Source organism: Podarcis tiliguerta (assembly GCF_965153285.1).
Source record: "Podarcis tiliguerta genome assembly, chromosome: Z".
Taxonomy (NCBI): Eukaryota; Metazoa; Chordata; class Lepidosauria; order Squamata; family Lacertidae; genus Podarcis; species Podarcis tiliguerta.
The window spans coordinates 44,871,607-44,896,081 of record NC_139553.1 but is presented as its reverse complement, the minus strand read 5'-3'; the positions used below and the strand labels follow the sequence as shown (position 1 = coordinate 44,896,081).

Sequence of the window (24,475 nt, the reverse complement as noted above, 5' to 3'; positions counted from 1 at the left end):
CTCGTAACCACAATGGCTATGTTATAACAACACTGTCAGAGGCTGTGAGCCTCTGGATCTCAACTTTTTGGAATCATAACTTGGGAGAGCACTGTAACACCTGGTTGCCCACCTTGGGAACCCAAGCTAGACAAGATGGCCCTTTGACCTGATCCAGTATTTCTCATACACTCTTAAAACATAGGTAAAGGTACAGGGACCCCTGACCATTAGGTCCAGTCGTGGACCACTCTGGGGTTGTGGCGCTCATCTCGCTTTACTGGCCGAGGGAGCCGGCGTACAGCTTCCAGGTCATGTGGCCGGCATGACTAAGCCGCTTCTGGCGAACCAGAGCAGCACACGGAAATGCCGTTTACCTTCCCGCCGGAGCGGTACCTATTTATCTACTTGCACTTTGACATGCTTTCGAACTGCTAGGCTGACAGGAGCAGGGACCGAGCAACGGGAGCTCACCCCGTCGCGGGGATTCAAACCGCTATCCTGCTGATTGGCAAGTCCTAGGCTCTGTGGTTTAACCCACAGCGCCACCCGCGTCCCTAAAACATACTATGCTGTATTTTAAATACTAAACACGTAGCAGTAAATCTTCTCAGCTTTGGACGCCAATTTTACAGTGTTTGAATTGCCACTTTTCAATGCTTTTTTTTTTAAAAAAAGAATGCACACACACACACACACACAAAATCTCTCCATGCATACACATGGTCCTAAGAAGAAACGACATTTAATACAATTACCTAAGCAGTCAACTCCTAACCATGCCTAATTAAACTCAACGAGGCTAACACCCAGGTAAGTGATGTCAGGATTGTGGCCTTATTCAGGATCAGCTCTGATACATCAGTCAGTCAAACATCACAGCAAACCAGTCAACACACTAATCCAACGTGTTTTAGTAAATCTCGTTACCTAAGTGAAACTCTGGCTTCTGCTAACTGGCATTCATTTTTTACCTTCCCCCTTGCTTCCATTCGCCTTTCCAGAAACGTCTGCATTTTAAAAACAACATATTGTTCTCTGCTGCATACTTTCCAGAGCAAACGCTGCAATTCTGAAACACCAGTTAATTTACAAATGCAATGGCTAAGCAGAAAAGCCAGTGAATACATTTGGGCTTACCGCCATAGACCACACCTTCAACCAAGTTTCTGGGGTGAAGCAGAATTCCATTTCAAGACAACGAAATGAACCAACAATCTTCTATGCAGAGGTGGTACTCCATAAAAATAAATACTTTAAGTAACTAAAATGCTGTGTGGTTTGTTGTTTTTAAAAAAGCAGACAGAAAGCAGGAAAAAACAGGCACAAAGTTGAGCAAAGATCAAATTACATTGGGCTGGAAAGGCATTCTGTTTAAAAAAGCACCTTCCAAAAGGGAGGGGAGGGGCTTGTGACCTCAACAAGCCTAGCTGACCTTAAGGCTGCAACCTTCTGTACACTCAACCAACCACAAAGGAGCAAGCCCGGGAGGTCTCAGTGGGACAAACTCACAAGTAAACATGCAAAGGATCAGGCTGCCTGGGCTGTCATCCTTAAAACACCCCCTGCAAAAGTCTGCTGCAGGAAAAAATAAACAGAGAGACATGCAGTACCTTGCAAGAGGCAATCTTGCCATCTTGTACACAAACCCCTATCAGAACTATGCAAGATGCAAATACAGTAGTTATATGATCTCACCATGCCAGGGGCCCCCTTTTAACCCCTGTGTGGCTGTCAGAAATACCTGCAGAAGGCTGTGAAGCTGCAGGCAAGTTATTTTAGCATTCTCCAGACTCTTATTATTAACAGAAACCTGCTCCACAGGTTTTGTTCTGATGAGCTTTTCTGGGTGGATGAAAAGGTCTCTGCCATGGGCATCTAATTTGTACTTTATTATTATTATTATTTAAAAAAATGCTGTTTGTTTTTTGCTATTTGTATTATACACCGCCTTGAGACACTTGCATACAAGGTGTTTCATTAATACATAATAATTACATGGTATATAAATATTCATTTTTAAAAGCCAGTTATAAAAATGCTGCAATAATAATAATAATTTATTAAATTTCTATATAAAAACAGTGTAAAACCACAAAAACTCACAGCACAGCAACAAACGAAAATAATACCCCCCAGAAGGCCGTAGATTGCTTAATTAGTCAGACGCCTGGGAGAAGAGGATTTTTTTTGCATGGCGCCTGAAGATAGGTAACAAAGGTGCCAGGTGAGGCTCCCTGGTGAGAGCATCCCGCAAGCGGGAGCCACCCAAGAAAAGGCCTGGTCTCGTGTTGCCATTCTCCTGACCTCTCATGATGGGGCACGTGAAAAAGGGCCCCATATGGTCAGTTCATATGGGGAGAGGCGACCCTTGAGGTATTGCTGTCCTCAGCCATTTAAGGCTTTATAAGTCAAAACCAGCGCTGTGAATTAGGCCCGGAAACTAATTGCCACCCAGTGCAGTTGGACCAAGACCAGTATAATATGATCAAATCGCCTTGTCCCAAGGAACCTGGCCGCCTAATTCTGCACCAGCTGGTGTCTTCGAACCATCTTCAGAGGCAGCCCCACATATAACACATTGCAGTTATTCAACCTGGAGGTTACTGGAGCACAAAGAACCAAAGTTAGGCTTTCCCTGACCAGACAGGGACATGGCTGATCCACCAGCTGAAGCTGATGGAAGGCTGTCTGAGACCACCTGAATCTCAAGTGATGGATCCAGGAGAACGCCCAGGCTGCATAACCGCTCCTTCAGAGCAAATGTAATCCCATCAAGAGCAGGCAACCTCCCACCCATCCAGTCTAGGGAACCAGCCATTCACAGTGCCTCAATCTTATCTAGATTGAGCTTCAGTTTGTTGGCTCTCCCTCAGTCTATTGCTGAGGCAAGACAAGGGTCCAGCACTTCCACTGCCTTACCTGCAGGTATAACATCATCTCTCTGGGAAAGCCTGGAAAACGGACAATACAAAGATTTAGAAGACAAAGGATAGTCATTAACATCCTGTGTTTCCTATGCACCTCTCTTAATTCCTACAGGTGGTGGTAAGCCACAGGGCAGGTGATACTGCGCTAGTTATTAGCACCGTTTTCCAATTTATTTATTTTTTAATGCTGATGGAAAACTCTGCATATTACATGTGCATGATGAACACATGCAAAACCGACACACTTGAAAATACACCTGCAATGACTGGGATATTTGCAGGGCGCTTTCAATATACCTTTATCGTGGGTAAATTCTTAAGCAATCTGATACAAGTCAAGTGCGGTGCAAAGGTTTTTTGCACAATTACCATAAATAAGCAAAGTTTCCCTTGTTAAATATGTACCCAGAATGCACTGGGAGCATGCCAGTTCCTGCAGGGGTGTATGTGCATGAATGCAGGCATGTGCATGAATGAAGAGTTGCCTTTCAGTATTAGTACTCTTGTCCTGAACCAGGCTTGCAAATGGTTGCTAGCCTTGGCTGCTTCCAGCTTTATGAAAGCAGGGGTTCACCACCACTACCCCAACCCATTTATACCAGAAGTAAAAAAGCACTGCAAGCCAATACATGTCCGCTCAAAATAAAGTCCAACTGAGTTCAGTGGGAGCAGCCTTTCAGGTGTAGCAGGGCAGTGTAGCACACACGAACACACACAGAGAGAAGTATGGTAGACTGGTTGCTAAAAATGTTTCGTTGGCTAGCAAGCACTGCGCACTTGCAAAGACACTCTAATCCCTGTGGTGTTTGTTGTAGCTGCCATTGAATAAATGCTTCCCAGTATTCGGATGCTGGAGCCACTGAAGATATACAGCTCTCGTTACTGAACTCTGCTTATAAAAGAAGCCAAAAGATAAACCATGACATCCTCTTCCTGTGCTATATTAGCAGCTGCGCATTGTCCAGCCAGCTATAATGACCTTTCAGTCTCATGCATTTGTGAACTGGAGCCTAGGATAAAGATACTGGCAGTAACTTGAGCATAGGTGTGAAATGCCTGCAGAATTCAACTCATGGCAGCCTCTTTCCTGGGTCTAGTGAAATGAAGGTAGGGGAAGTTCTGTGGTCCTCCGGATGTTACTGGACTCCCAACAGGGGTGAGGGGTGCTGCTTTTATTTTATTTTATTAATTTAAAAAATTGGTATACACTTGTGTCATTAAAAAAAAAAAATCAAAGCAGCTTACAACAATACAAACAAAACCTTGCCAAAAAAAAAAAGTTTAAAAAGTTAAAAGCAGGTAAAAATAGTTTAGCAACGACCGCAGGACCACAGGTTACCTGAGCTAGCAAAGGACGATGCTAGATCTCCTTGCTATTAAACAGCTTCATCTCATTCCTGCAGCTCAAGCGGCTGAAAAATGCACAAGCCCATCGGGATTTTTCTTTTTCTGTTCAGCTGGCAACCCTAAAATAACAACAAATGCTTCTCCAAGGAGATGTTGACCACTCCCAGTCTATCATTTTAGAACTGTCCATGATACAATTGGTTTGTGTATTCTTTGACCGACCACACTTCTCTCTGTTTGTACTGGCTTCCTTGGGAATCGCCTTGCATTATAGAAATCAATGTTTCCCAAATCTCTGGTACCTGCCCACCCCACCAAATCGAAAGATATAATTCATTCTTAACACCAGAAGAAGTCTTGATCAGATGCTAGGACTGGAGAACAAACCAGTGGACAAGAAGCCTATTGATACCTGCTAGTCATGATGGTTGCATAATACTCTCCAGTGTCAGAGGCAACCTGCCACTAAATCAGAGTTGCTGTGACCGAGTTACTGTGACTTTGCTTGAGGGCTTCCTGCATTATTGTGACCATTAGCAGAGACCATACCCAGAAAACAAAATTGACTGGCTGGCCAAACCAGGTGAGGGGGACCTGGTGGGTCCCTTAGTGAGTTAGGGACTCTCCCTGTGTGTGAAGACGGGCTCCAGAATATTAAACGGATGGGACTAATAGTGGGTCCAACGGTCAAGGTTTCTGCTGATGATGTGGAGGGAGGTGAGGAGCAGATGTGGCTTGTCAATCTGGGAATGTAGCCCATCCTAAATCCACTGCCTTGTGGGACATCTTCAAAAGAAGGAAAGGCTAAGGAGTAAACCTTCCAGAGTGGAATCCCTAAGTCAGTTGGATGGTGTCTTGTATGCCTCCTTCTGGCAAGTCCTGCGGCCAAGTTGATGCCAAATGTCTTGCTCTTCTTTTCTTTGGACCACATCAGCGAGGCCGAGAGGAGGGTCTTATCCTGAGCAGCCCAGGACCCCCCTTCACACTGCCCAGGCTTGTGCCCCAGGGAAGTCACTTCGGTGCTGCTTATGCAGCAGTTTGGCTTCACCCTGGAGGCAAACTCCACTGTCTCTCGACAGATGGATGCCAGAGATCTAGCAGAATTCCCCTTCCCCCTTTTAGAGTGTGTTCAGCTCAAAGGAGCCCACTTCCCGTGTTCCTCGAATGAGTGGCTTGCAAATACAAGCCATGCTTCTTTACACCAGGAGAACATGTTAGCAGAGCAACCCTAACTGTATCTACTCAGAAATAAACCCTACTAAGTTCAATAGTGTTTTCTCCTATCTTAGAGGAGGTGGGATTGCAGCCAAAGAAACCTAAGAACAGAAGAAGAACCCTGGTGGGTCAGGGCAAGGGGTCCCATTCAGTCCAACATCCTGTTCTCACAGTGGTCAGCCAGATGCAATGAGGACAGAATGCAAACAGGCAGTAGAATCGGACCTCGGTGGAGGCTGACTGAGAGCAAGGAAGGTCTAAAAGGTAAAAGTAAAGGACCACTGGAGGGTTAAGTCCAGTCAAAGGCGACTATGGGGTTGCGCCGCTCTTCTCAATTTCAGGCCAAGGGAACCGGCATTTGTCCACAGACAGTTTTCTGGGTTATGTGGCCAGCATGACTAACCGCTACTGGCACACGAAGGACCATGACACGTGCCAAAGGGCACGGAAACGCCATTTACCTTCTCGCCGGAGCAGTGCCTATTTATCTACTTGCACTGGCATGTTTTTGAACTGCTAGGTTGGTAGGAGCTGGGACAGAGCAACAGGAGCTCAGACCATTGTGGGGATTCGAACCCCCGATCAGCAAGTCCAAGAGGCTCAGTGGTTTAGACCACAGCAGTAGTGGACAAATTGTATTTATACAGAGCAATCTCTGGGCAACCTACAATCAGTTTAAACCAAAACCAAACACACACATTGTTAAAAACAATGGCTATAAAGAACTAACAATAAATTAACCACCAGCCAGCACAGAACTTATCAACAGAAACCATCAGTGTAAAACAATTAGCAAATCAGCAGCAACAGCAAACATCAAGATACAATAAAGAAAAAGGAAATGAGCAACATTTACAGTTGTTGCTTTTTATTTATTTAGACAAAACTGGGGCAATGTTTTTAATGACTCAGTTCTGCTGATAAATAATAACTGGTTTTGATAAGGAAGGAAATGTTTTTGGTTTAATTTTAAATGCATTTTTTAAAAAGTTTTAAAATGTGCTAATGGCTTGTAACATAAAATTTTGAAACAAAACAAAAAAGACTTGCCCCTTTTGGCTCCTATGAAACAATCCTCTAAGCAGTTTGATTATAAATTTGTTTGCACCTTGGCTATACAAACTTAAGTCCTCCTCATAAGTCCTCAAAGCGGAAAGTGGAGAAATTCTGGACCTTTGCTATTTTTTAAAAAAATGTCAACGTGCTGCTGCATTTTTCTGTAATTGAACGAGTTTATAGCCAGGAAACACAGCTATATTTGAAATGCATTTGTTAAGACCAAACTACAGGCTGCAATCCAACTCACACTTACCTGGGAGTAAGCCACATTGAAACAACTGGGACTTATCCCCAAGTAAACTTGCATAGCTTGCTCAGATAACGAGTGGTTTCATTGCAATTTCAGGAGAAACTGGAGTAGATTGTGACATCACTGCTCTTGGAGTTTTTGGCAGTTCAATTCTATACGCACATCAGCTCAGAAGTCACCCCCAGTGAGTTCAACAGAACTTAACTGCCAAGTAAGGGTCTACACAGAATGCCAAACCTAAATCACACAAAGCCAAAAAATGTAATCGAGGTTCAAAAATTCTTATTTTGATCTTTCACTTTCAATCTTTTCAGCTCTGATCAGGAGAAGTTGCTCTTATTTGTTGGGGGGCACTGCAGGCCAGTGCAGGATGAGACCATGGGAGGTAGCAGCACATGAGAGTGGAGAGGGCACAATGCAGGAACCAAAACACCTTTGAACTGGCACAAGAGAGTCTGGGAAAACTTTGCAACCTGAGCAGAACACAACCTGCGTCTGCACGGGTCGCGATTCGCCGCTTCTGCGCATGACATCATTTTGAGCGTCTGCAAATGCGGCGAAACCCGGAAGTAACCCGTTCCATTACTTCTGGGTTGCCACAGGATGCAACCTGAAAACGCTCAACTTGAAGCGTCTTTAACCTGAGGTATGACTGTACTAGAACAGACAATGGTCTAACCCAGCAGAAAGCAGCTTCCTATGTCGCTTTTATCCTTCTGCTTGCTGCCTTCACACCCTGAAAAGCAAATGTTTCCCCAGCAGAAAGATAAGGAAAACGCTCCAACATAATTATACAAAACCCAAGAAAGGCCACTGGTTTAATGAATGTGGAGACATTTGGTGACTGCCATTCTATTTTATTTGACTTCTCTTTTTCAAATTCCTACCTCATGAGCTGACTTGAGGGAAGAGAAACCGGCTTGAGGCTTGTTAAGGTGGAACTGGAATGTGAGCATTAAAAATGCTCTAAAAAGCATGAAATTAGTAGGTTGTCAAGTACACAAGCTGGCCCTAGTGCTTCTGCTGACTGGGGTTGCCCACTTACGAAAAGCATGTTTTAAAATTCAAAATGCAATTTAACTGTGAGGTCCCACTGGGACAAAGCGAGAATTTACTTCTGGCACTGTGGGTTAAAGCCTCAGTGCCTAGGGCTTGCCGATCGAAAGGTCGGCAGTTCGAATCCCCGCGGCGGGGTGCGCTCCCGCTGTTCGGTCCCAGCGCCTGCCAACCTAGCAGTTCGAAAGCACCCCTGGGTGCAAGTAGATAAATAGGGACCGCTTACTAGCGGGAAGGTAAATGGCGTTTCCGTGTGCGGCTCTGGCTTGCCAGAGCAGCAATGTCACGCTGGCCATGTGACCCGGAAGTGTCTTCGGACAGTGCTGGCCCTTGGCCTCTTTGAGTGAGATGGGCGCACAACCCTAGAGTCTGTCAAGACTGGCCCGTACGGGCAGGGGTACCTTTACCTTTACCTTTTTAAGCATGTAGAAGATTGCGCTGGAAATGCTCTTTCAAGAGTTGTTGCTGTTGGCATCCATCTGTCTCAAAAGACATTGGAGTGTGCCTTAGGGGGCGAAGTCAAAGTAAATGACCTCCCTGGGGCTCAAGCCTCGGCAGTGTGGTCATGGAGTGCATGGCGGTCCTGGGTTGTCCAGGTTGCCTCTGGGCTCACTGATGTGGTCCAAAGTAAAACAGAGCAATATGTTTGGTGCTAGCTTGGCTGCAGGAGTTGCCTGAAGGAGGCGTACAAGGTGCCATCTAACCACCTTAGGGACTCCACTTTGAATTTGTGAAGGGTTTACTCCTTGGCTTTTTCCTCTCCCAAAGATAACCTGCAAGGGAGCAGAGAGTTTGGATTGGAGATTCCCTTCTTCTAGATGGGCCCCATCTGCCCCTCATGTGCAGAAACTGCCCGTTGGACTCACTATTGTCTTGTCTGATCAATCTGCCAGAGCCTGGGCTTTCCCCCCAGAACCCAAGCATGAAAAATCTCGAACCCAACTGAAAGCTGAAACTTCACTCACAACACAACTTCAGCAGCAAAGAATAGCTTTGCTTTTAAATTGCTTTATTTAATTGGTGGCAAGTGGGTTGAGTTTCTTGTGGTAGTACAAGCAGCAGGTTAAGCACTTAAGATTTAGTTTGCCTCCCTAGCCACTGGCGCCGATGTGACTAAACACCGGCACACGCACACACCAACAAACACAAGCCCCTAAAAGATGTACCAGACACTGAACTCGAAGCCCAAAGACAGTCTTTTTGCGATACACACATTCCAAATAAGGTCCTACTGATTCAGAGGTATACATAGTTAAGCTGTACCCTTCTACAGTTATCCACTTGTAAAGTTCAGTGCCTTATCTGTAAGTACCACAGCTCATCTAAACAAATCAACAAGGGCACACTCTCACACAACGCTTGTTCCTGTGTAGAGACAGCTTGCACTGTGTTCAGTTGAACATGTGAGCCAGCCTGATAGCACAAAGAAAAAGCAAATCCTGATTCATGCATTACTCAGGTGTAGGGTATAGCATGAGAAAAGCCCAACTTTTTCAGGCTAGTGAGATGTTGGTGTTGTGGGATGCACTGGTGATGGAACATCTGAAGTGACAGAGACATCAAAGGTTAGTTCAGGGGGCACATTCTGCTCCTGGTCAGATACATCCTATGAACCCATGACCTCTTCCCCTGAGGATGGGGAGTCAGAGCCATGGATGGAGAGCAAGGTGCTTCCCAAGAGGAAGCCCCTCCTCTGCATCTCCCAAAAAAAAAAAAAAAGGCTGACGTCATGAGGACCAGAAGCTTGAAACTGCTGACAAAAGAGCTTTCACAAGAAGGACAACATAGTAGTAGTGATGCAGAAAGATATTTTTATGCTGATGGAAAGAAGATATTTTACGTCAATGGAAGTATGTTGAAAGATGAAATCGTAACGGCTGGGTTGATGACAGGGAGAAATAGGAAACATTCAGATCTCTTGTCTCTTGGTCTTACTGGTAGGACAGGGGAAGGAAAACTCTTTTCAGCGCCTCTCTATCTGGCAAAAATAAGGAAATCAAAAACAAAACAAAACCACGTGACATGTTTTCACAAAAGGCCAGTGGAAATAAAGATGGGACAGAAATAGGAGCACTTTTTCCAAGTGGGCATCTCTCAAGAGTGCAGAGTGCAAAAGATATTAAGACTTTGGTGGGGTCCTCAAGGGTGTCTCTTTGCAGGTTTCAGTCTGCATTGCTTCTTTTTTTAGCAAAGCGACCAAGCTACAGGAACCGATGAGCATGTTGCCAAGCCCTTCCTTTGGGGCCAGAGTAAACTCCAATGAGCCTTTATTGCTTGCTGCTGAAATAAGTGCAAAATATAGCCTTCCAAAACTCCATTGGCTTAACATGTTCATAAAAACACACCACCACACTTAAGGCAGAATGCAAACCTTCCTCCCAGGGTCTCACTCAATAAAAGTCAGCTCCATCCCTCTAAGACCAAATATGTAAACCTCAATTTGATCACACACCTCACTTTTAAGGAGCCTGATATCTGTGGGTCATCTTCATCCCATTTTGTGCTTTCAACAACCTTGTGAGGTAGGTTGGCTGAGAAAAAAGCGAATCACAAAGGGTCAAGTAGTGACCTCTAGCCAAGCATGGATTTGGACCTAAGTTTCCTATGAATCATAGAGCTATAGAGCTGAAAGGGTCCCCCATGGTCATCCAGTCCACCCCTGCAATGCAGGAGTCTCAACTAAATCAAAGATGGCAGATGGCCATCCAACCTCTGCTTAAGGCTGATGCGAGTTGCAATTCAAAACATCTGGAGGGCACCAGCTTGGCAGAGGCTGCTTTCATGGCTCTCTCCTTCCTAACCAGACTTGCTCTGGGCAAAGTCATTCCAGGTCAAATCTTGTCTATGGCCTGAAACTGATCTGAAATGAGCAAGAGGCCAGTGTTACCAACCTCGTTTGCCAGGTTATTTTATGCATTACAAGAGTTCACTGAAACACACTGCAGTGCCCCGGAGTACAATTCCAGTACTTCTAGTCAAAAGCAGCTAATTGGATATTTTTTGAGAAATCTCATAATTCACCCGGACAACCAATTGTTCTGAAGAAAGAGGATCAAAGTGGTGGTCATTCTGTTGATCCAACTGTTCCCCATGCAAATAGTTAAATAGCTTTCCCAACAGGTTTCACAATACATTTAGGTACATTTCAAGGCAAACAACAGTTTCCACTGTTTGACCCAGGAAAAAACCCGGTTTCATTGTTCCCACTTTATAGGCAACACACCCTAAAGCAGACCTGCCTATATCTGCTAGCTTAAAATCCTGAAGTTGGGAGAGATAAAGAATTTGCCAGGTTCAAGGAGATGCTATTAGTATATAAACCCCTTAACGACTTGGGGCCAATTTACCTATGAGATCACCTTCCCCCACATGTGCTCACTTGACCCCTTTGACTAGCAGATTTGGCAATATTGCAGATGCCAGATAATACCCATTCCACATTTGTAAGAATCAATCAGTGTGGCAGATCCTATAACTCTGGAAATCCCTGGCTATTGAGATGAAGTTTTCACTGTACTCTCTTCAGTTCCTGCTAAAAATAATTTATTTTTTCTTTAGTCAAGCCTACCCAGATGCTTAGAAAGTTGAAGTACTTTTAATCTGTTTTAATATTTTAACTTGTGTATGCTTTGAAGTGCGGTCGCGAATTCTTATTGATTTTACGATTTTATATTTTGTAAGCCGCTTTGCAGTCTTTACCATTAAGTGGTGCATAGGTTCTATTATATAAATAAATTAGCTGCAAACCAAAAGGTATTTCCCACATTAATAAGTAAGCATAACTCGAGTTTGATGTGGCTCAGTTCTCAGGTGTTCAGGATCAGACCTATCATAAAATCACAGAACTGTAGAGTTGGAAGGGACCCTGAGAGTCAGCTAGACCAGAGTTTTCCAAAGAGTGTGTGGCAACACATTAGTGTGTCGGCTGCAGTGTGTAGGTGTGTTTTGCGAATGCTCTCTGTGCTCCTCCTGGGGCCGGAAAGGGGTTACTTTAACCTCCATTTTGCTAGTAAAACTGAATTACTATGTCCTGAAATGATGCATGCCTACAAAGTGTGTCACCAACAGGAAAAGTTTGGAAAGCTCTGATCTAGATAGTAACACCGTTATAAATTGCAGTACAATCAAGGGAACTTGTAATTCCTGCCCTGAAAATGCCAGGTGTGTTCATGCATTTAGTCCTCACAGATACTCAGGCAGCGCATGAAAAATTAGCTATGCAGCCCACATGATCCCTATTCATGTTCTTCCAACGATAACCTCCTGCCTATTATAGTTAAAGGTAAAGGGACCCCTGACCATTAGGTCCAGTCGTGGCCAACTCTGGGGTTGCGACGCTCATCTCGCTTTACGGGCCGAGGGAGCCAGTGTATAGCTTCTGGGTCATGTGGCCAGCATGACTAAGCCACTTCTGGCGAACCAGAGCAGCGCACGGAAACGCCATTTACCTTCCTGCTGAAGCGGTACCTATTTATCTACCTGCACTTGGATGTGCTTTCGAACTGCTAGATTGACAGGAGCAGGGACCGAGCAACGGGAGCTCACCCAGTTGCAGGGATCCAAACCACTGACCTTCTGATCGGCAAGTCCTAGGCTCTGTGGTTTAACCCACAGCACCACCCGTGTCCCTCTATTATAGCTAATTATCTGTTTAAAAAACGTACAGATTTCCTCTCTCTCGTTATATATATAAATATATATTCTATTTGTTTTTGCGAAACAAATTATGAATTATCATTGTGGTTGAGAAAGGAGGATTGTGCCCTAAGGTCTGGGCAACTTTGGGGAATGTTTACATTGCTACAAATGTCCCATATGCCAATCTAAACTGAGCATCTCTTCTTTCCTGTTTAATTACTTTCAAGATAAGATTCAGTTGCAGCGAACTGGTAAAATGCCACTGATTCTCTTTCCAATTTTCAGGCTCAAGCTACATTTGCTACAGTTAAGCATTAACATTTGCTAGCAGCAAATTCCCTTTAACATGCTAGTCTGTGAAGATTTTAAGTGTGAATCCCAGCTGTTCACCCGTTCTTTAAAGTACGTATTAAACTCTTGGGTAGCACTCAACAAAATTAGTTACTGAAGACCCTGGGTGCTATGCTAGCTGTGTTCATGCGCAAGCTCCCACAATCTTCCGAGGGGTGGGCAGATAAAAATAGGGTTATAGAAAAGAAGGATGTAAGGAATGGCTTGTGGTAATTACTCTACTATGGTGATAAAGGATCAACTCACAAGTCACGCTTTACAAAAGCTGGTGTGTCCCACCACCACCACCACCCACATTTCAGGGCATAGAGTTAGAAGAGAGATATCTATGTGGCCATCTAAAAGAGAAAGAAAAGTGTTAACAGGACAACATTTTTGCAGGCTTAGTTTTCGGAATTTCCTCTCCAAAAAGACATACAGTACAAAAACCAATCAGGTAGCTGGTTACTGGCTGCAATGAAAAGTAATGCTAAACTATAGATTAGTCTAGCTCCTCCAGCCCTTCACAGGATCAGTCATTCCCGCTCTCTTCTTGTAACACTTCTGTTTTCGATTAACCATAGTTTCAATGTGACACCTGAATCCTAATTGTGGTTAAACTTTCCTATGGTTAGCTATCAATCAACTGAATATTTACTATGGTCGGCCAATCATGAAGTACAATGTATTTTTAAAAATATGTATCCTCAACCTCAGAAGCAAAAAGGTGGCTAGAGCTAACCACTACAGTAGGTCTATGAGATACTACACATTTCAGCTTTATTGCCACCTATTTAGGAGCTGATTTGTTGGACCTCTCAGGGAAGATATTCAAAAGGGTCTCCAAAATGATGGTTCAGATCCCGGTCAATTTAGGGCATTTGGAAGAAAAAGAAATCCCTACCCAAAACTTTCAAGAAAACCTACATTATGGATAGCCAAGCTGCATGTTATTGTAAACTTTATTTTTTTAAAAAAGTGCTTAAATTGGAAACTTTCATTTTGAAGAGGAGGCAGCTGTAGTAGCAGCTGCACTTTGAAATGTGCTCCCCATCCCCTTTATGGATGACCCCTGGCAAGAAATGGTGCAAGGCCTCCATCCAATATGCATCTCAGCTTAGAGCCTTGTGGCGGCTTCCACTTCATGGAAAAAAAGGGGGGGGGTTTTAAGCATCCTGTGTTTAAAGAATGGGTAACGTCACATGTCTCTCGGCCCCAACTGTACTCAAGCCTAGTACTTTGGATGGACTTGACCTGCACTAGGGGTCAATGGCTCCACAGCCCATGAAACCTGGACTGGCTTGTGCAACTTGTTTAGCAAACACTGCCCCTTCTTCGCAGCAGCGTGACCGCAAATGCTCCAACTGCAGAAGTGGCACACCAGAACAAACCAGCAACAACCACCCAAAAGTGACCCACCCCATTATAATGGCACTCCAGGATGGAGATCACAGCATCCACCTGGCACCAGCACCCGCCAGTCTTTCACATTAGGAGAAGGTGGGAAGTTAATAGCTTGCACCTCTTTCCAAGCGAGGGAGCGAAATGCATTGTGGATCCAATTTTCACTCTCGCACAGCCCCGGCTGACGCTAAATGGATTCATGCCGACTCTGCGGCAACACAGCCTCCGGCCGGTTGTATTCATTCAGCGTTGATATTCAAGGTTAGCTTCAAAGAGAAGCTAAGGTGGCGGTGGGGCCGGGGGGGGGGAGGCAAATAGGCAATGTCACTGCAGAGAGGCAACACAGCGTAGGGCTCCGTTAGGCCGGGGGAATCTCATTTGTGCTACCAGGCGCCACCCTAGGCGCTCATTCCTTCCAAGCTATTAGACAACGTAGCCCTGGACGCGCTAAGCGGTTCTTGTCCCAGGAGACAGAAGGGAACTGCTCACATTCAGGCTTCCAGCAGAGCTACATGGCAATCTAATCCTCCCTAATGCAACCAGACTCCTGATATTATGCCAGGATCAGATCCAGGGGTTTGACTAATCTCTGCGCATTAAGAAAGTGCTCTCCAAATGAGATCAGCTAGATAGCTCCTCTAGGTCAGAAGTGAGATTCTGTTCAACAGCTGTCAAAGACCAAAACGGCATTCATTAAGCACCGAGACAAATGGGATTCACACATTGACTGCATATGGACCAGCTTAAGGCACTGCTGATTTAATTTATAACGTGTATATTCCAGCCCTCAGTTCTGGAAGTTGAGGTTCTTTCCGAAATGTAACAATCAATGTAAAAGCTTTCGCAATGCAATCCTGTGAAAGTCCACTAAGAACCAACTCCCACTAAGTCCACTTGAAATCCTGCCCATTTTGGTTTCTCATTTTCCCAAGGTTACATTCACTCAATTTTTGTAGCAAACGGTGTTCTTTTCTAAAAGCATCAGCATGGAAATTCATATGCGTTTCCGTGCACCAATGCTATGTGCATTCCCACATGCAATTTTGCTTAATATACATCTTTGCACTAATACATGTATTTATGAGCAACTCTTTTGCTTGGAGAACCACATCACAAAATCTGGAATGCCGTGGATTGCAAAGGATTAACCATGCCTCAGTTCATTTGTCAGGTGGGGGAGTGCCAAATTATAAAGGTAAACCAAACAAATAGCTCACATCTAAGCCAAGGTGGGGCAAGGCAAGAGGCCTGGGAAGAAAAAGTTTTACCTGGTACCAGGCTATGATTTCACCAGTGCTAGAAAGTGAGATATGAAAGCTAGGAGCTAAATGGCACCTTAACCTAGGTTACGGGTGTAACAGCAGAATGTCTAGGCACACTTCTTTTATAACAAGAATACAAAGCTGAAAATGAATGAACTGCAGCTAAAATCTTATATTCATTTTTCACATGGTCTAGTCCTCATCTGAAGACTGCAAAAAATAAAGCTATACCTCCCCTGTCTGCCCCCCTAATATTCTTATGAGGGTCCCTTCTCCAGTCCTCCGAGAGTACCTGGAAGCAGGTAAGCAGAAAAAGGTCCTCCTTTTGCCCCAGCAGTGGCAGTTTTAATCTGAAATATTAGGCGCAGTACTGCTCCCAGAGCTCAGAAACTGCTCGTGCTAATGAAATTCCCTGTTGAAAACGCTCCTAGGACAATGGGAGTTTTGAGCGCTGGATTTCACTCACCACGGTGACTGTTCCCACCTCCCACAACTCCGGCCAGTGTGACAAGCTCAAGCCTTCTTCCTCTCAGCTTTTGGGCTGCGGAGGATTCAGGCCACTGCTTTGATCAGAGTTAAGAAGCAAGCAGAGCCCCACTGGACCAAGCCAATGGCATACCTAGCCCAGCATCCTGTTATGACAGTGGCCAACTAAATATCAATGAGAAGAAGCCCACAAGCAGGACCCAAGAGCAATTCTCCCCACTTGCGCTCCCCAGCAACTGGGGTTCATCATAAGCACACTGCCTCTGACCAAGGAAGAGCGGCCCAGCTGTGTGGATAGCAGCCAATTACAGTCCCACCCATCTGTCTAGTCCTCCTGTGAAGCCATCCAGGTTGATGGCCCTGCATCTTGCAGAAGTCAACTCCAAAGTTTAGGGTCAAAGTTCTCCTTCTCCTAGTTGGGTTACTTTCGCAGGTTGATGACGAGCCCCATCTGCCCCTCACTTCCCTCCTTCTTGACCACTGCACTCACTATAGGTCTCTTCTGAAAAAAGTTGCTCTGAGCCTGGTTTTGGCCAGGGGGGGCGGGGTATAAATAAAAAATCTCCTTCTTCTTCTTCTCCTCCTCCTTCTCAATCTACCAGAGCCTGTGCTTTTCTTCACCAGCACCCAGCATGTGCGTATCTGAAACCTAATTGAAAGCTGAAATTTCACTGGCAACACAACTCTCAGCATCCAATTTTACTGTTCGATATCCCCTAACTTTTCAGATAGGGAATTTCCACATTAAAATAAATAAAAACCAAAAGAGAATCCATCTTCCCTCTATTTCCTCACTCCTCCCAATTTACTTCACCCTGCCGTGATTTTTGGGGGGGTCTTGATTTATTTTACTGCATTTATATGCCCCCTGTGCTCCCCACTTCTCATTTAAGCCTCACAACAACCTTGTGAGGTATGTTAAGCTGAGAGGCAATGGTTGGCCCAACGTCATTCAATAAGCTTCACTAGGTGCTAGTGCAGCACTCTAACCACCAGACCACACTGCCCCTGCTCTCACTGGGTGAGCAAATTATTTTTATGCAATGGTTCCGAAAGATTAAGAATGCACTGACACATTCAGGGGGCACCTCAGAATACACAAGATTAGGGAATGTGTCTGAATGCTTCCTGGACACACACACACACACACAACCCTGCACCTGGAAAGCCAGCACACTGCTAACAGGCTACTTTTCCACTAGCAACGGGAGCTTAAATAAATAGAATTCTGGAAGTGAGAACACTTAAGTCAGGGGGCTCCTTTCTTGTCCACAGAGTGAAGTACCGTATTTTTCGCTCTATAAGACGCAACAGACCACAAGACACACCTAGTTTTTGGAGGAGGAAAACAAGAAAAAAAATATTCTGAATCTCAGAAGCCAGAACAGCAAGAGGGACTGCTGCGCAGTGAAAGCAGCAATCCCTCTTTCTGTTCTGGCTTCTGGGATAGCTGCGCAGCCTGCATTCGCTCCATAAGACGCACACACATTTCCCCTTACTTTTTAGGAGGGAAAAAGTGAGTCTTATAGAGCAAAAAATACGGTAAGTATGGGCCAGGAAGATTTCACCACACAGTTCTTTTGCATCTCTGAAGAACCAGCATAGCAAAGGAATAGGAGGATCAGGACTCTCTGCATGATGCAAAGAAGAGGCTCCAGGAATACAATCTGGATCCACCCAGGCCTTTCATGAATTTCTATAAATACCAAGGTAGTTGCAGGAATTTGCTAAGGCAAAACCATGTGAGCAGAAAGCAGAGGAACAGAGCCCGCCCACCCACAGTATTGCAACTGTGCTATAAGCAGCCTGCTCTGCAGCTTTCTCGCCACCTGAGGTCCTCCAGATGCTGACACACTCCAAAGAACATCATTCTCTGACCATCAGCCGTGATGGTCAAGACTGAGCAGAGGGGGCAAAGGATTGCGTTTTGGTGCTTCCAGAGCAATGTGCAAAAGGGCAAACTTACACATTAACCCTGCAGTGAGGCATGCAAACTCCAGGTGCAGAAACAGCTGTGCCCGACTCTGACCTCACAGGCAGGACATTGCGCAGTTCTACCCCTCCTCCCCAAACTCCTCAAGCTGCTAGCTATTATGGATTCCAAAGGTTTGAGGAGGGAGAAGAAGAAAAATCATCAGTATTCAAGTATTTGGGCAAGATCTTTCAATATCCCTTTTTGCAACCCATAATTTACAGAGGGTTTTAGGCATGTTGAAAGCTCTTTGCATGTAAAAGCTCAGGTAATAAAAATTGTGAGAATACCTGAAGCTGTAGCTTTAATTTTTCAGGGTTCCTTCTCCATTTTGTTTCTGAAAATATTTGGGGTAGGATGCCTTGACATATCTATGCAGACCCAGTGAGCAATTTGGCCGCTGAATTCTGCACTAGCTGAAGTTTCCAAACAGTCTTCAGAGGCAGCCCTACATATAACGAATTGCAGTAATCTAGCCTACAGGTTACCAGAGCATAAACAAAAGAAGTTAGGCTATTCATGTCCAGACAAGGGCACAGCTGGGCCACCAGCCAAAGTTGACGCAAGGAATTCCATGCCACAGAGTCCACCTGAGCCTCAAGTGACAGCAAAGGATCCAGGAGTACCCCCAAGCTACAGACCTGCTCCTTCAGAGGAAGTGTAACTCCATCAAGAGCAGGCAACCTCCCAGCCATTCGGTCCATTACCAAGGCAAGACAACGGTCCAGCACGTCCACTGCCTCACCCTGCAGATGTAAAAAAGGAGAGTTCTGTGCCGTCCGTATATTGCTGACAACGTACTCCAAAACTCTGGATGATCCCACTCAGCCGTTTCACATAGATGTTAAACAGCACAGGGGATAAAACTGAACGCTGAGGAACCCCATGTGGACGGCTCCCTTAAACCCCGGAGAGCCGCCGTGCAGACAGTAGTGCGATAGATGGAACAATTGGTCTGAACTCGGCATTAGGCAGCTTCCTATGTTCCTCTATATCAGACGTATGTAGATATGCTCTCAAACCTTCTGTTGCTTTAAGAAAGGCCCCCACCCCCCAGTTATGTACTTCTCAGGGCAAAGCAGATCGTGGAGTCGGTTTGAGGCCAGTTATGGTTTTCCAGGAAGCTTCCATCTGCTGTGTATTTACACAACAGAAGGGAGTAGGAAAGAACTGGCAGAGAGTGAGGAATTGAGAATGATCTGAAGAAAAGAAGGCGGGGGTGGGAGGCAGAGAAGTAGGAGAGAGGGTAAGGCATCAACCTCCAAAAAGAAGAATCCATGTTCTGGCTTTTAAGCAATCTGAGCCATTTGAACACAGAAGCTGCAGCCTCAAGGGCCAAACGTCCTTCTTGAGAACATTCTGAGGACCACGGTGGCGTGTGAAGCAATGGGTGTACGCTCCCAACTGCTCCAGATTTTTTTTCCAGGAGGCAAATTAAGGTCCTGTTGTTTCACCTTCAAAATCCCTAAATGATAATTGGGGTCGGGGGCCAAGCACACAGCCCAATCACTCTCACATCAGTTCTCCCTTTGCACAGCTGGAAGCTACAATCCCATCATGCCAAACCAGCCTTCCCCTACTTGGGGATGTTGGTAGACTAGAACTCACATCATCCCTGAGCACCGGGAATGCTGCATTGGGCTGGATGAGCTCAAGCAAGGTGGGAGGTTGTGCTAAGCTACCTCCTTCGTGGTTTGTTTACCTGAATGCATAAACCTGGAAGAACTGGGCTGAGAGAACGGTACGTTTAGATTACTTGAGGAAGGGCAATTACTCATCAGAAGAGCATCTGCTTCACTTGCAGGTTCAACCTCCAGCATCTCCAAGTATGTCTCAGAATGTCCCACCTGTAGAACCCTGGAGAGCTGCTGCCAGTCAGTGCAGAGAATGCTGAGCTAGATGGACCAATGGTCTGATTCATTTTAAGAGAGCTTCCTATGTTCCTGGCTTATAGCTACGCAGCCACTGAGGCCAGGAAGCCACATGTCTTTTGCCATTTAAGCTGTTAGGAGTGTGTGACTGTGGGGTGAGGCCCTCTCATCTGTGGCACCCAGGATATGGGTGCCTTTGCCCCAGAAGTCTCAACTGGCCTTCTTCCTTTTGAACATTATGACATCAGGCCAAACAGTGGCGTAGCGTGGGTTGTCAGCACCCGGGGCAAGGCAAGTAATTTGCGCCCCCTAACCTGTGGATTTTAGCACTCGAGCCAGGTAGGGGCAGAGAGCTGCAAGTGCAAGCGCCCCCCCCAGATGTTGCACCCGGCCCCCCCTGCACCCCCCACGCTACACCACTGAGGCCAAAACAGTACTTTCTAAAAGGATGCTCTGCGATTAGATTTGGACTTGGCTGCTGATGCAGTATCGCTGCTGCTCACGATTTGGCAGCCTGGAAATCAAACAGCTACTTTTGTCTTGTTGGCATTTCATGGCGGTTCTTGGCTTCCCTGAGGCTCCCGGTCAGGATCCAAGTATCTAAGTGGTGGAATGGACTGCAGAATGCAGATAACTATTAACTGCTGGAGATGCGGCTTCCTGCTGACCAAATATTGCCATTTATTTATTGCATTGCATTTTTATCCCACCTTTCGATGCAAGGAGCTCGAGGTAGCATCCCCTTGTCATCCTCACAGCTACCCTGTGAAGTGGGTTAGGCTGAAAGGCAGCGATTGGCCCAAGGTGCCCCAGGGAATTCATGGATGAGTGAGGATTTGAACTCTGGTCTTCCAGGTCCAACACTCTAACCACTACACAACACTGCTTCTCTCTTTGTTTCGAGAGGAGTCCAGAAAGCTTTTTTTTTTAAAAAAAAAAGCCATACAAAGTAAGTAAACTGTCAGGTTGCTGCCTTGCAAAAGAACTGTAAACACAAATTCACAGAACAAATTATGACATACTATGAACTCTGCTCTTTTTTCCTGAAAAAGCTCTTCTAAATTATTGTGCAAGAAGGAAACCCACATTTTTCTTTAACATCAGATGTATTGGCTGCCTCAAAAAAAAAAAAAAAAAACTTCCGGTGGGGGGAAAACGGGGAAATGATGACACTCCAAAATGCCTACAATTAAAGACAAGGCAAATGAAACATGGAAAATATAACAGCTGGCTGAGCGAAACCGTAAAATTGAGAGATTGAAAACAAAATTTGAAAGGGAAGGGTGCAAAAAGTTTACAAGCATTTATTTTTTTTTTAAAAAAGTGAAAACAACCACCAACATTAAAGTTTCTGAACTTTCGGGAATCTACAGATTTTTGTTTTAATATAAATATTTGTCTTTTTCCAAAAGAAAGAAAAAAGAAAACTTGATTTTTTAAAAAAGAAGCAGCAGTATAAACTGGGACTTAGGTCTTGAAGTTTCTTATAGCTAGGTGTAAAGAAAGGAGGTTGCAAATTCATAAAGGATAGTCAGCTGAGAGCACTTACAATACACAACTGAAGCTGCATGGTAACAGGCAGTATACCTCTAAGAATTAAATGCTGGAGTCAAGCAGTAGGGGCTGCAATCACTCTGTATTCCCTGCTCATGAGTTTCCCATAGGCATCCATTATACACACACATACCAAGAACAAGGTAGAGCTGCTTGCCTTTATTCACATTCTCAAGTTACGATAAACTAGGGTTGCTCATGCCCACAGCTCAGTCACTCCCATGTCATTCCTCCCCTGTCACAAGCAGGAAAGCTCAATCTGCAAGTGCTTGGGATTAAATCTGGGATCTCCTGCATGCAAAGCATGTTCTCCGGGAGCACTAAGCTAAGGCACGAGAACAATACTATACACTTAAGCCATTTCCACTGCAGGGAAACAAGCATTACACAAGGATTTGCAATGCACAAGACTTCAGTCTCTGATAGCCCAGAGGGTTGCAACAGCAATGCAGCATCCCAGCAGGTGGTCAGGAAAACTTGCACCAAAGGACCGCTTCCAAGAAACAATTCCCTGTTTTAAAAGTGGCGCAAGGTAAGCTCTAAAAACGTCCAGGACACTTCCAATTTGACCTTGTAACATCACCTTTCTTAGCCAACTCTTTTCTACCAAAGGAGGAAAAAAAGGAAATCCTTTTCTCAAATTAGTGGGTAGACGGCTTACCCAAATACACATTTGGAAACAGGTTGCAGTGAGAGACCTTGATGCAGTCTACCACCACCACCGATCCATGCATATCTGAAATGTGTTATTTCTAAAGATGGATCAGAGGCTGAACAGTAAGGGCCCCGCAGGATCAGAAGTGTTTGACAAGTAAATGTACTGTTTCCAATAGGGGACAGCCTATTAAGGACACAAGCTGCAAACAAACCTAAATGCACCACTGTCAGCAATTACAGTTAAATAAAACCTCCAGATACAGAAGCAATCTATTTGTATGTACCAGGTAAAAGCAAGAGACGGCCAGTGCCCCACCTATGAGCAACCTGGGGCACCTTGCTGGGCACAGAAGAGTGGGCTGGATGGGTGCAGACAGGTGACTTTAGGCTCTGGACTAGACAGACTCTTTAGATCAGGCTTCACCAACCAGATGCCCTCTGTATAACTCCTATCAGCCCCAAGCCACAAAGCCATGGTCTCTGCGGCTGAAGGAAGCTGTAGTCTAAAGCTCATTGGGGGGGGGGCACCAGGGTGGCCAAGGCTGCCCTATCACCACCCCTGCCTATCAGCTCAGACTCAATAGGCCCAGCCAGTCCCACACTCCCTATCCCAGGGCAAGGTACCCCAGCGTTTATTGCCTCCCAGCATGCAGGTTGCAGATAATCATTCATATTAACAATCAGCAACAGACATCTCCTCCTCCTCCAAAAACTTGCCCATTACCATCTGAGAAGCCTGGTCAGTTGTATGCTGAACGCATCAAGATTCAGGACAAGAAAAGAAAGTTCTTCTTTGTGCAGCGTATAGCTACAATACAGAGCTCTCTCTCGCAGAAGGCAGAGGTGGCCACACACTTGGGACTGCTTTAGAAGACAATTAGGAAAATTCATGGGTGATTAGGTTATCAGTGGCCAGGCAGCAAGGCTTCTGAGTATCAGTTGTTGAAAACTGCAGGAATGTGCACTGCTCTAGTGCTCAGGTCCTGCTTGTGGGAGTTTCCGAGAAGCGTCTTGCTGGCAGCTGTGGAGAGCAGGCTGCTGCATTAGCTGGGCCATGGGCCTGATCCAGCAGCGTTCTTATTATGTTCTTAAGGCAAGTTGGCTCTGCACAGCTCCAGTTTTGCCTCTGAATCCTAGTAGCTGAGATTCACCAGTGAGGAGCATGCTGTTGCACACACAATCCTGCTTGCAACCATCCTGGGGGCATGTGACAAGCCACTGCGAGAAGAGGACCTGATCCAGCAAGGGCTCTTCTTGTTTTCAGTTCTTAAGCAGCAGAAACAGGCTGAAGCCCTTCAAACAGCACATGGCAAAAAATTGCATTTCAGAATGCCTCCGTCCATTAAAACTCCCTGCTGATAGAAACCTAGAATCATGAGCTGCACTGGAACCTTTCACCCTGATGAGCTAATCTTCTATTTGCAGAGCACTGCTTTTCTCTCCCCACCCCCTTAATGCAGTTAAATTTGTATTCCCCCGTGTAGTGTGAGGATACACAGTCTCATGGAATCATACAGAGTTTTAGAGTTGGAAGAAACCCTGAGGATCATCTAGTCCAACCCCCTGCAATGCAGGAATATGCAGTCGTCCCATACAGCGATTGAACCTGCAACCTTGGTGTTATCAGCACCATGCTCTAACCAAGTGAGTTGTCTCGTGGGCTGAGCTATTCTCCCAACCCAGTGTGGTTACAGCGTTGCGTCAAGGACGCAGGTTCAAATCCATTCTAAGCCACGTACCCCAATGGGTAGCCTTGGGCTGTTTTGAAGTCTCTCAGCCTGGGCTGATCTGAGGCTAAGATAGGGATGTGGGAAGGTGGGATATACAAACGCCACAATATTTCGGCTGTGAAGTGTGGGCCTCAACCTTAGGAAGTGCAGTGGTTAGAGTCCTCGGCCAGAGCCTGGGAGACCAGGGTTCAAATCTCCACTCAGCCATGAAGCTTACTGGGTGACCTTTGGCCAGCCACTCACTCTCAGTCTAACCTACCTCACAGGGCTGTTGTGGGAATAATGTGGGGAGAAGCACCTTGAAGGGAAGGTGGAATATAAATGTAAAAACTAACTAAATGAATCCTGGGGCAGGGAATTAGTTCATCCTCCAGTTTGTCCTGAATCTGCTCCCCATTCCTTGGCTGACCCTTCTTCCCATGCCTTCTTGAGTTCTATTGCCAAGAGGAAAGGAGAAACGTGTTCCCAACCCACAAATTCCGCCCCCCCCAGGCATCCTTTAAAAAAATAAAAGGGGAAGCCCTAGGGATTCAAAGCCAATCTGCAAATCCTCTGCATGTGCTTCCCCTACTTAGAAAGAACAAAAGGATGGAAAGTGATCAAAGCGGCCAATCAAACGCCATCTTCCCACCCACCCTTTGTGCAACGGGTACCCTGGGGAGACGGTTCCTTTACCTGTGAGTCTCAGCCAACTTGCTGAGCTTTAAAAATAACACTCGGGAAACAGCAGTGTGG

The 24,475-nt window shown here is 45.5% G+C and overlaps 1 protein-coding gene and 1 long non-coding RNA gene across 10 annotated transcripts in view; both read right to left on the bottom strand.

Annotated features, from left to right (window-relative positions):
* The window catches only part of ATP11C (ATPase phospholipid transporting 11C (ATP11C blood group)), a 98,855-nt gene that overhangs the window by 73,271 nt on the left and 1,109 nt on the right, over nucleotides 1-24,475 (bottom strand). Inside the window, exon 1 of one of the 9 annotated variants that reach the window (XM_083422421.1) lies at nucleotides 22,735-23,103. The exons of 6 other annotated variants lie outside the window; for them this stretch is intronic. In XM_083422421.1, coding sequence (XP_083278547.1) covers nucleotides 22,735-22,737 — 3 coding nt within the window. In that variant the 5' untranslated portion in view covers nucleotides 22,738-23,103. Of the gene's footprint in view, nucleotides 1-1,119; nucleotides 1,359-22,734; nucleotides 23,104-24,475 lie in introns of those variants that run through there. 2 more of the 9 variants (XM_083422415.1, XM_083422413.1) reach the window with 2 other exon arrangements.
* LOC310669065 lies at nucleotides 3,079-11,848 on the bottom strand. Its single transcript, XR_014507006.1, has 2 exons — nucleotides 8,250-11,848; nucleotides 3,079-7,897 (listed from the first exon to the last, which is right to left on the bottom strand). It is a non-coding gene; the product is annotated as an uncharacterized lncRNA (long non-coding RNA).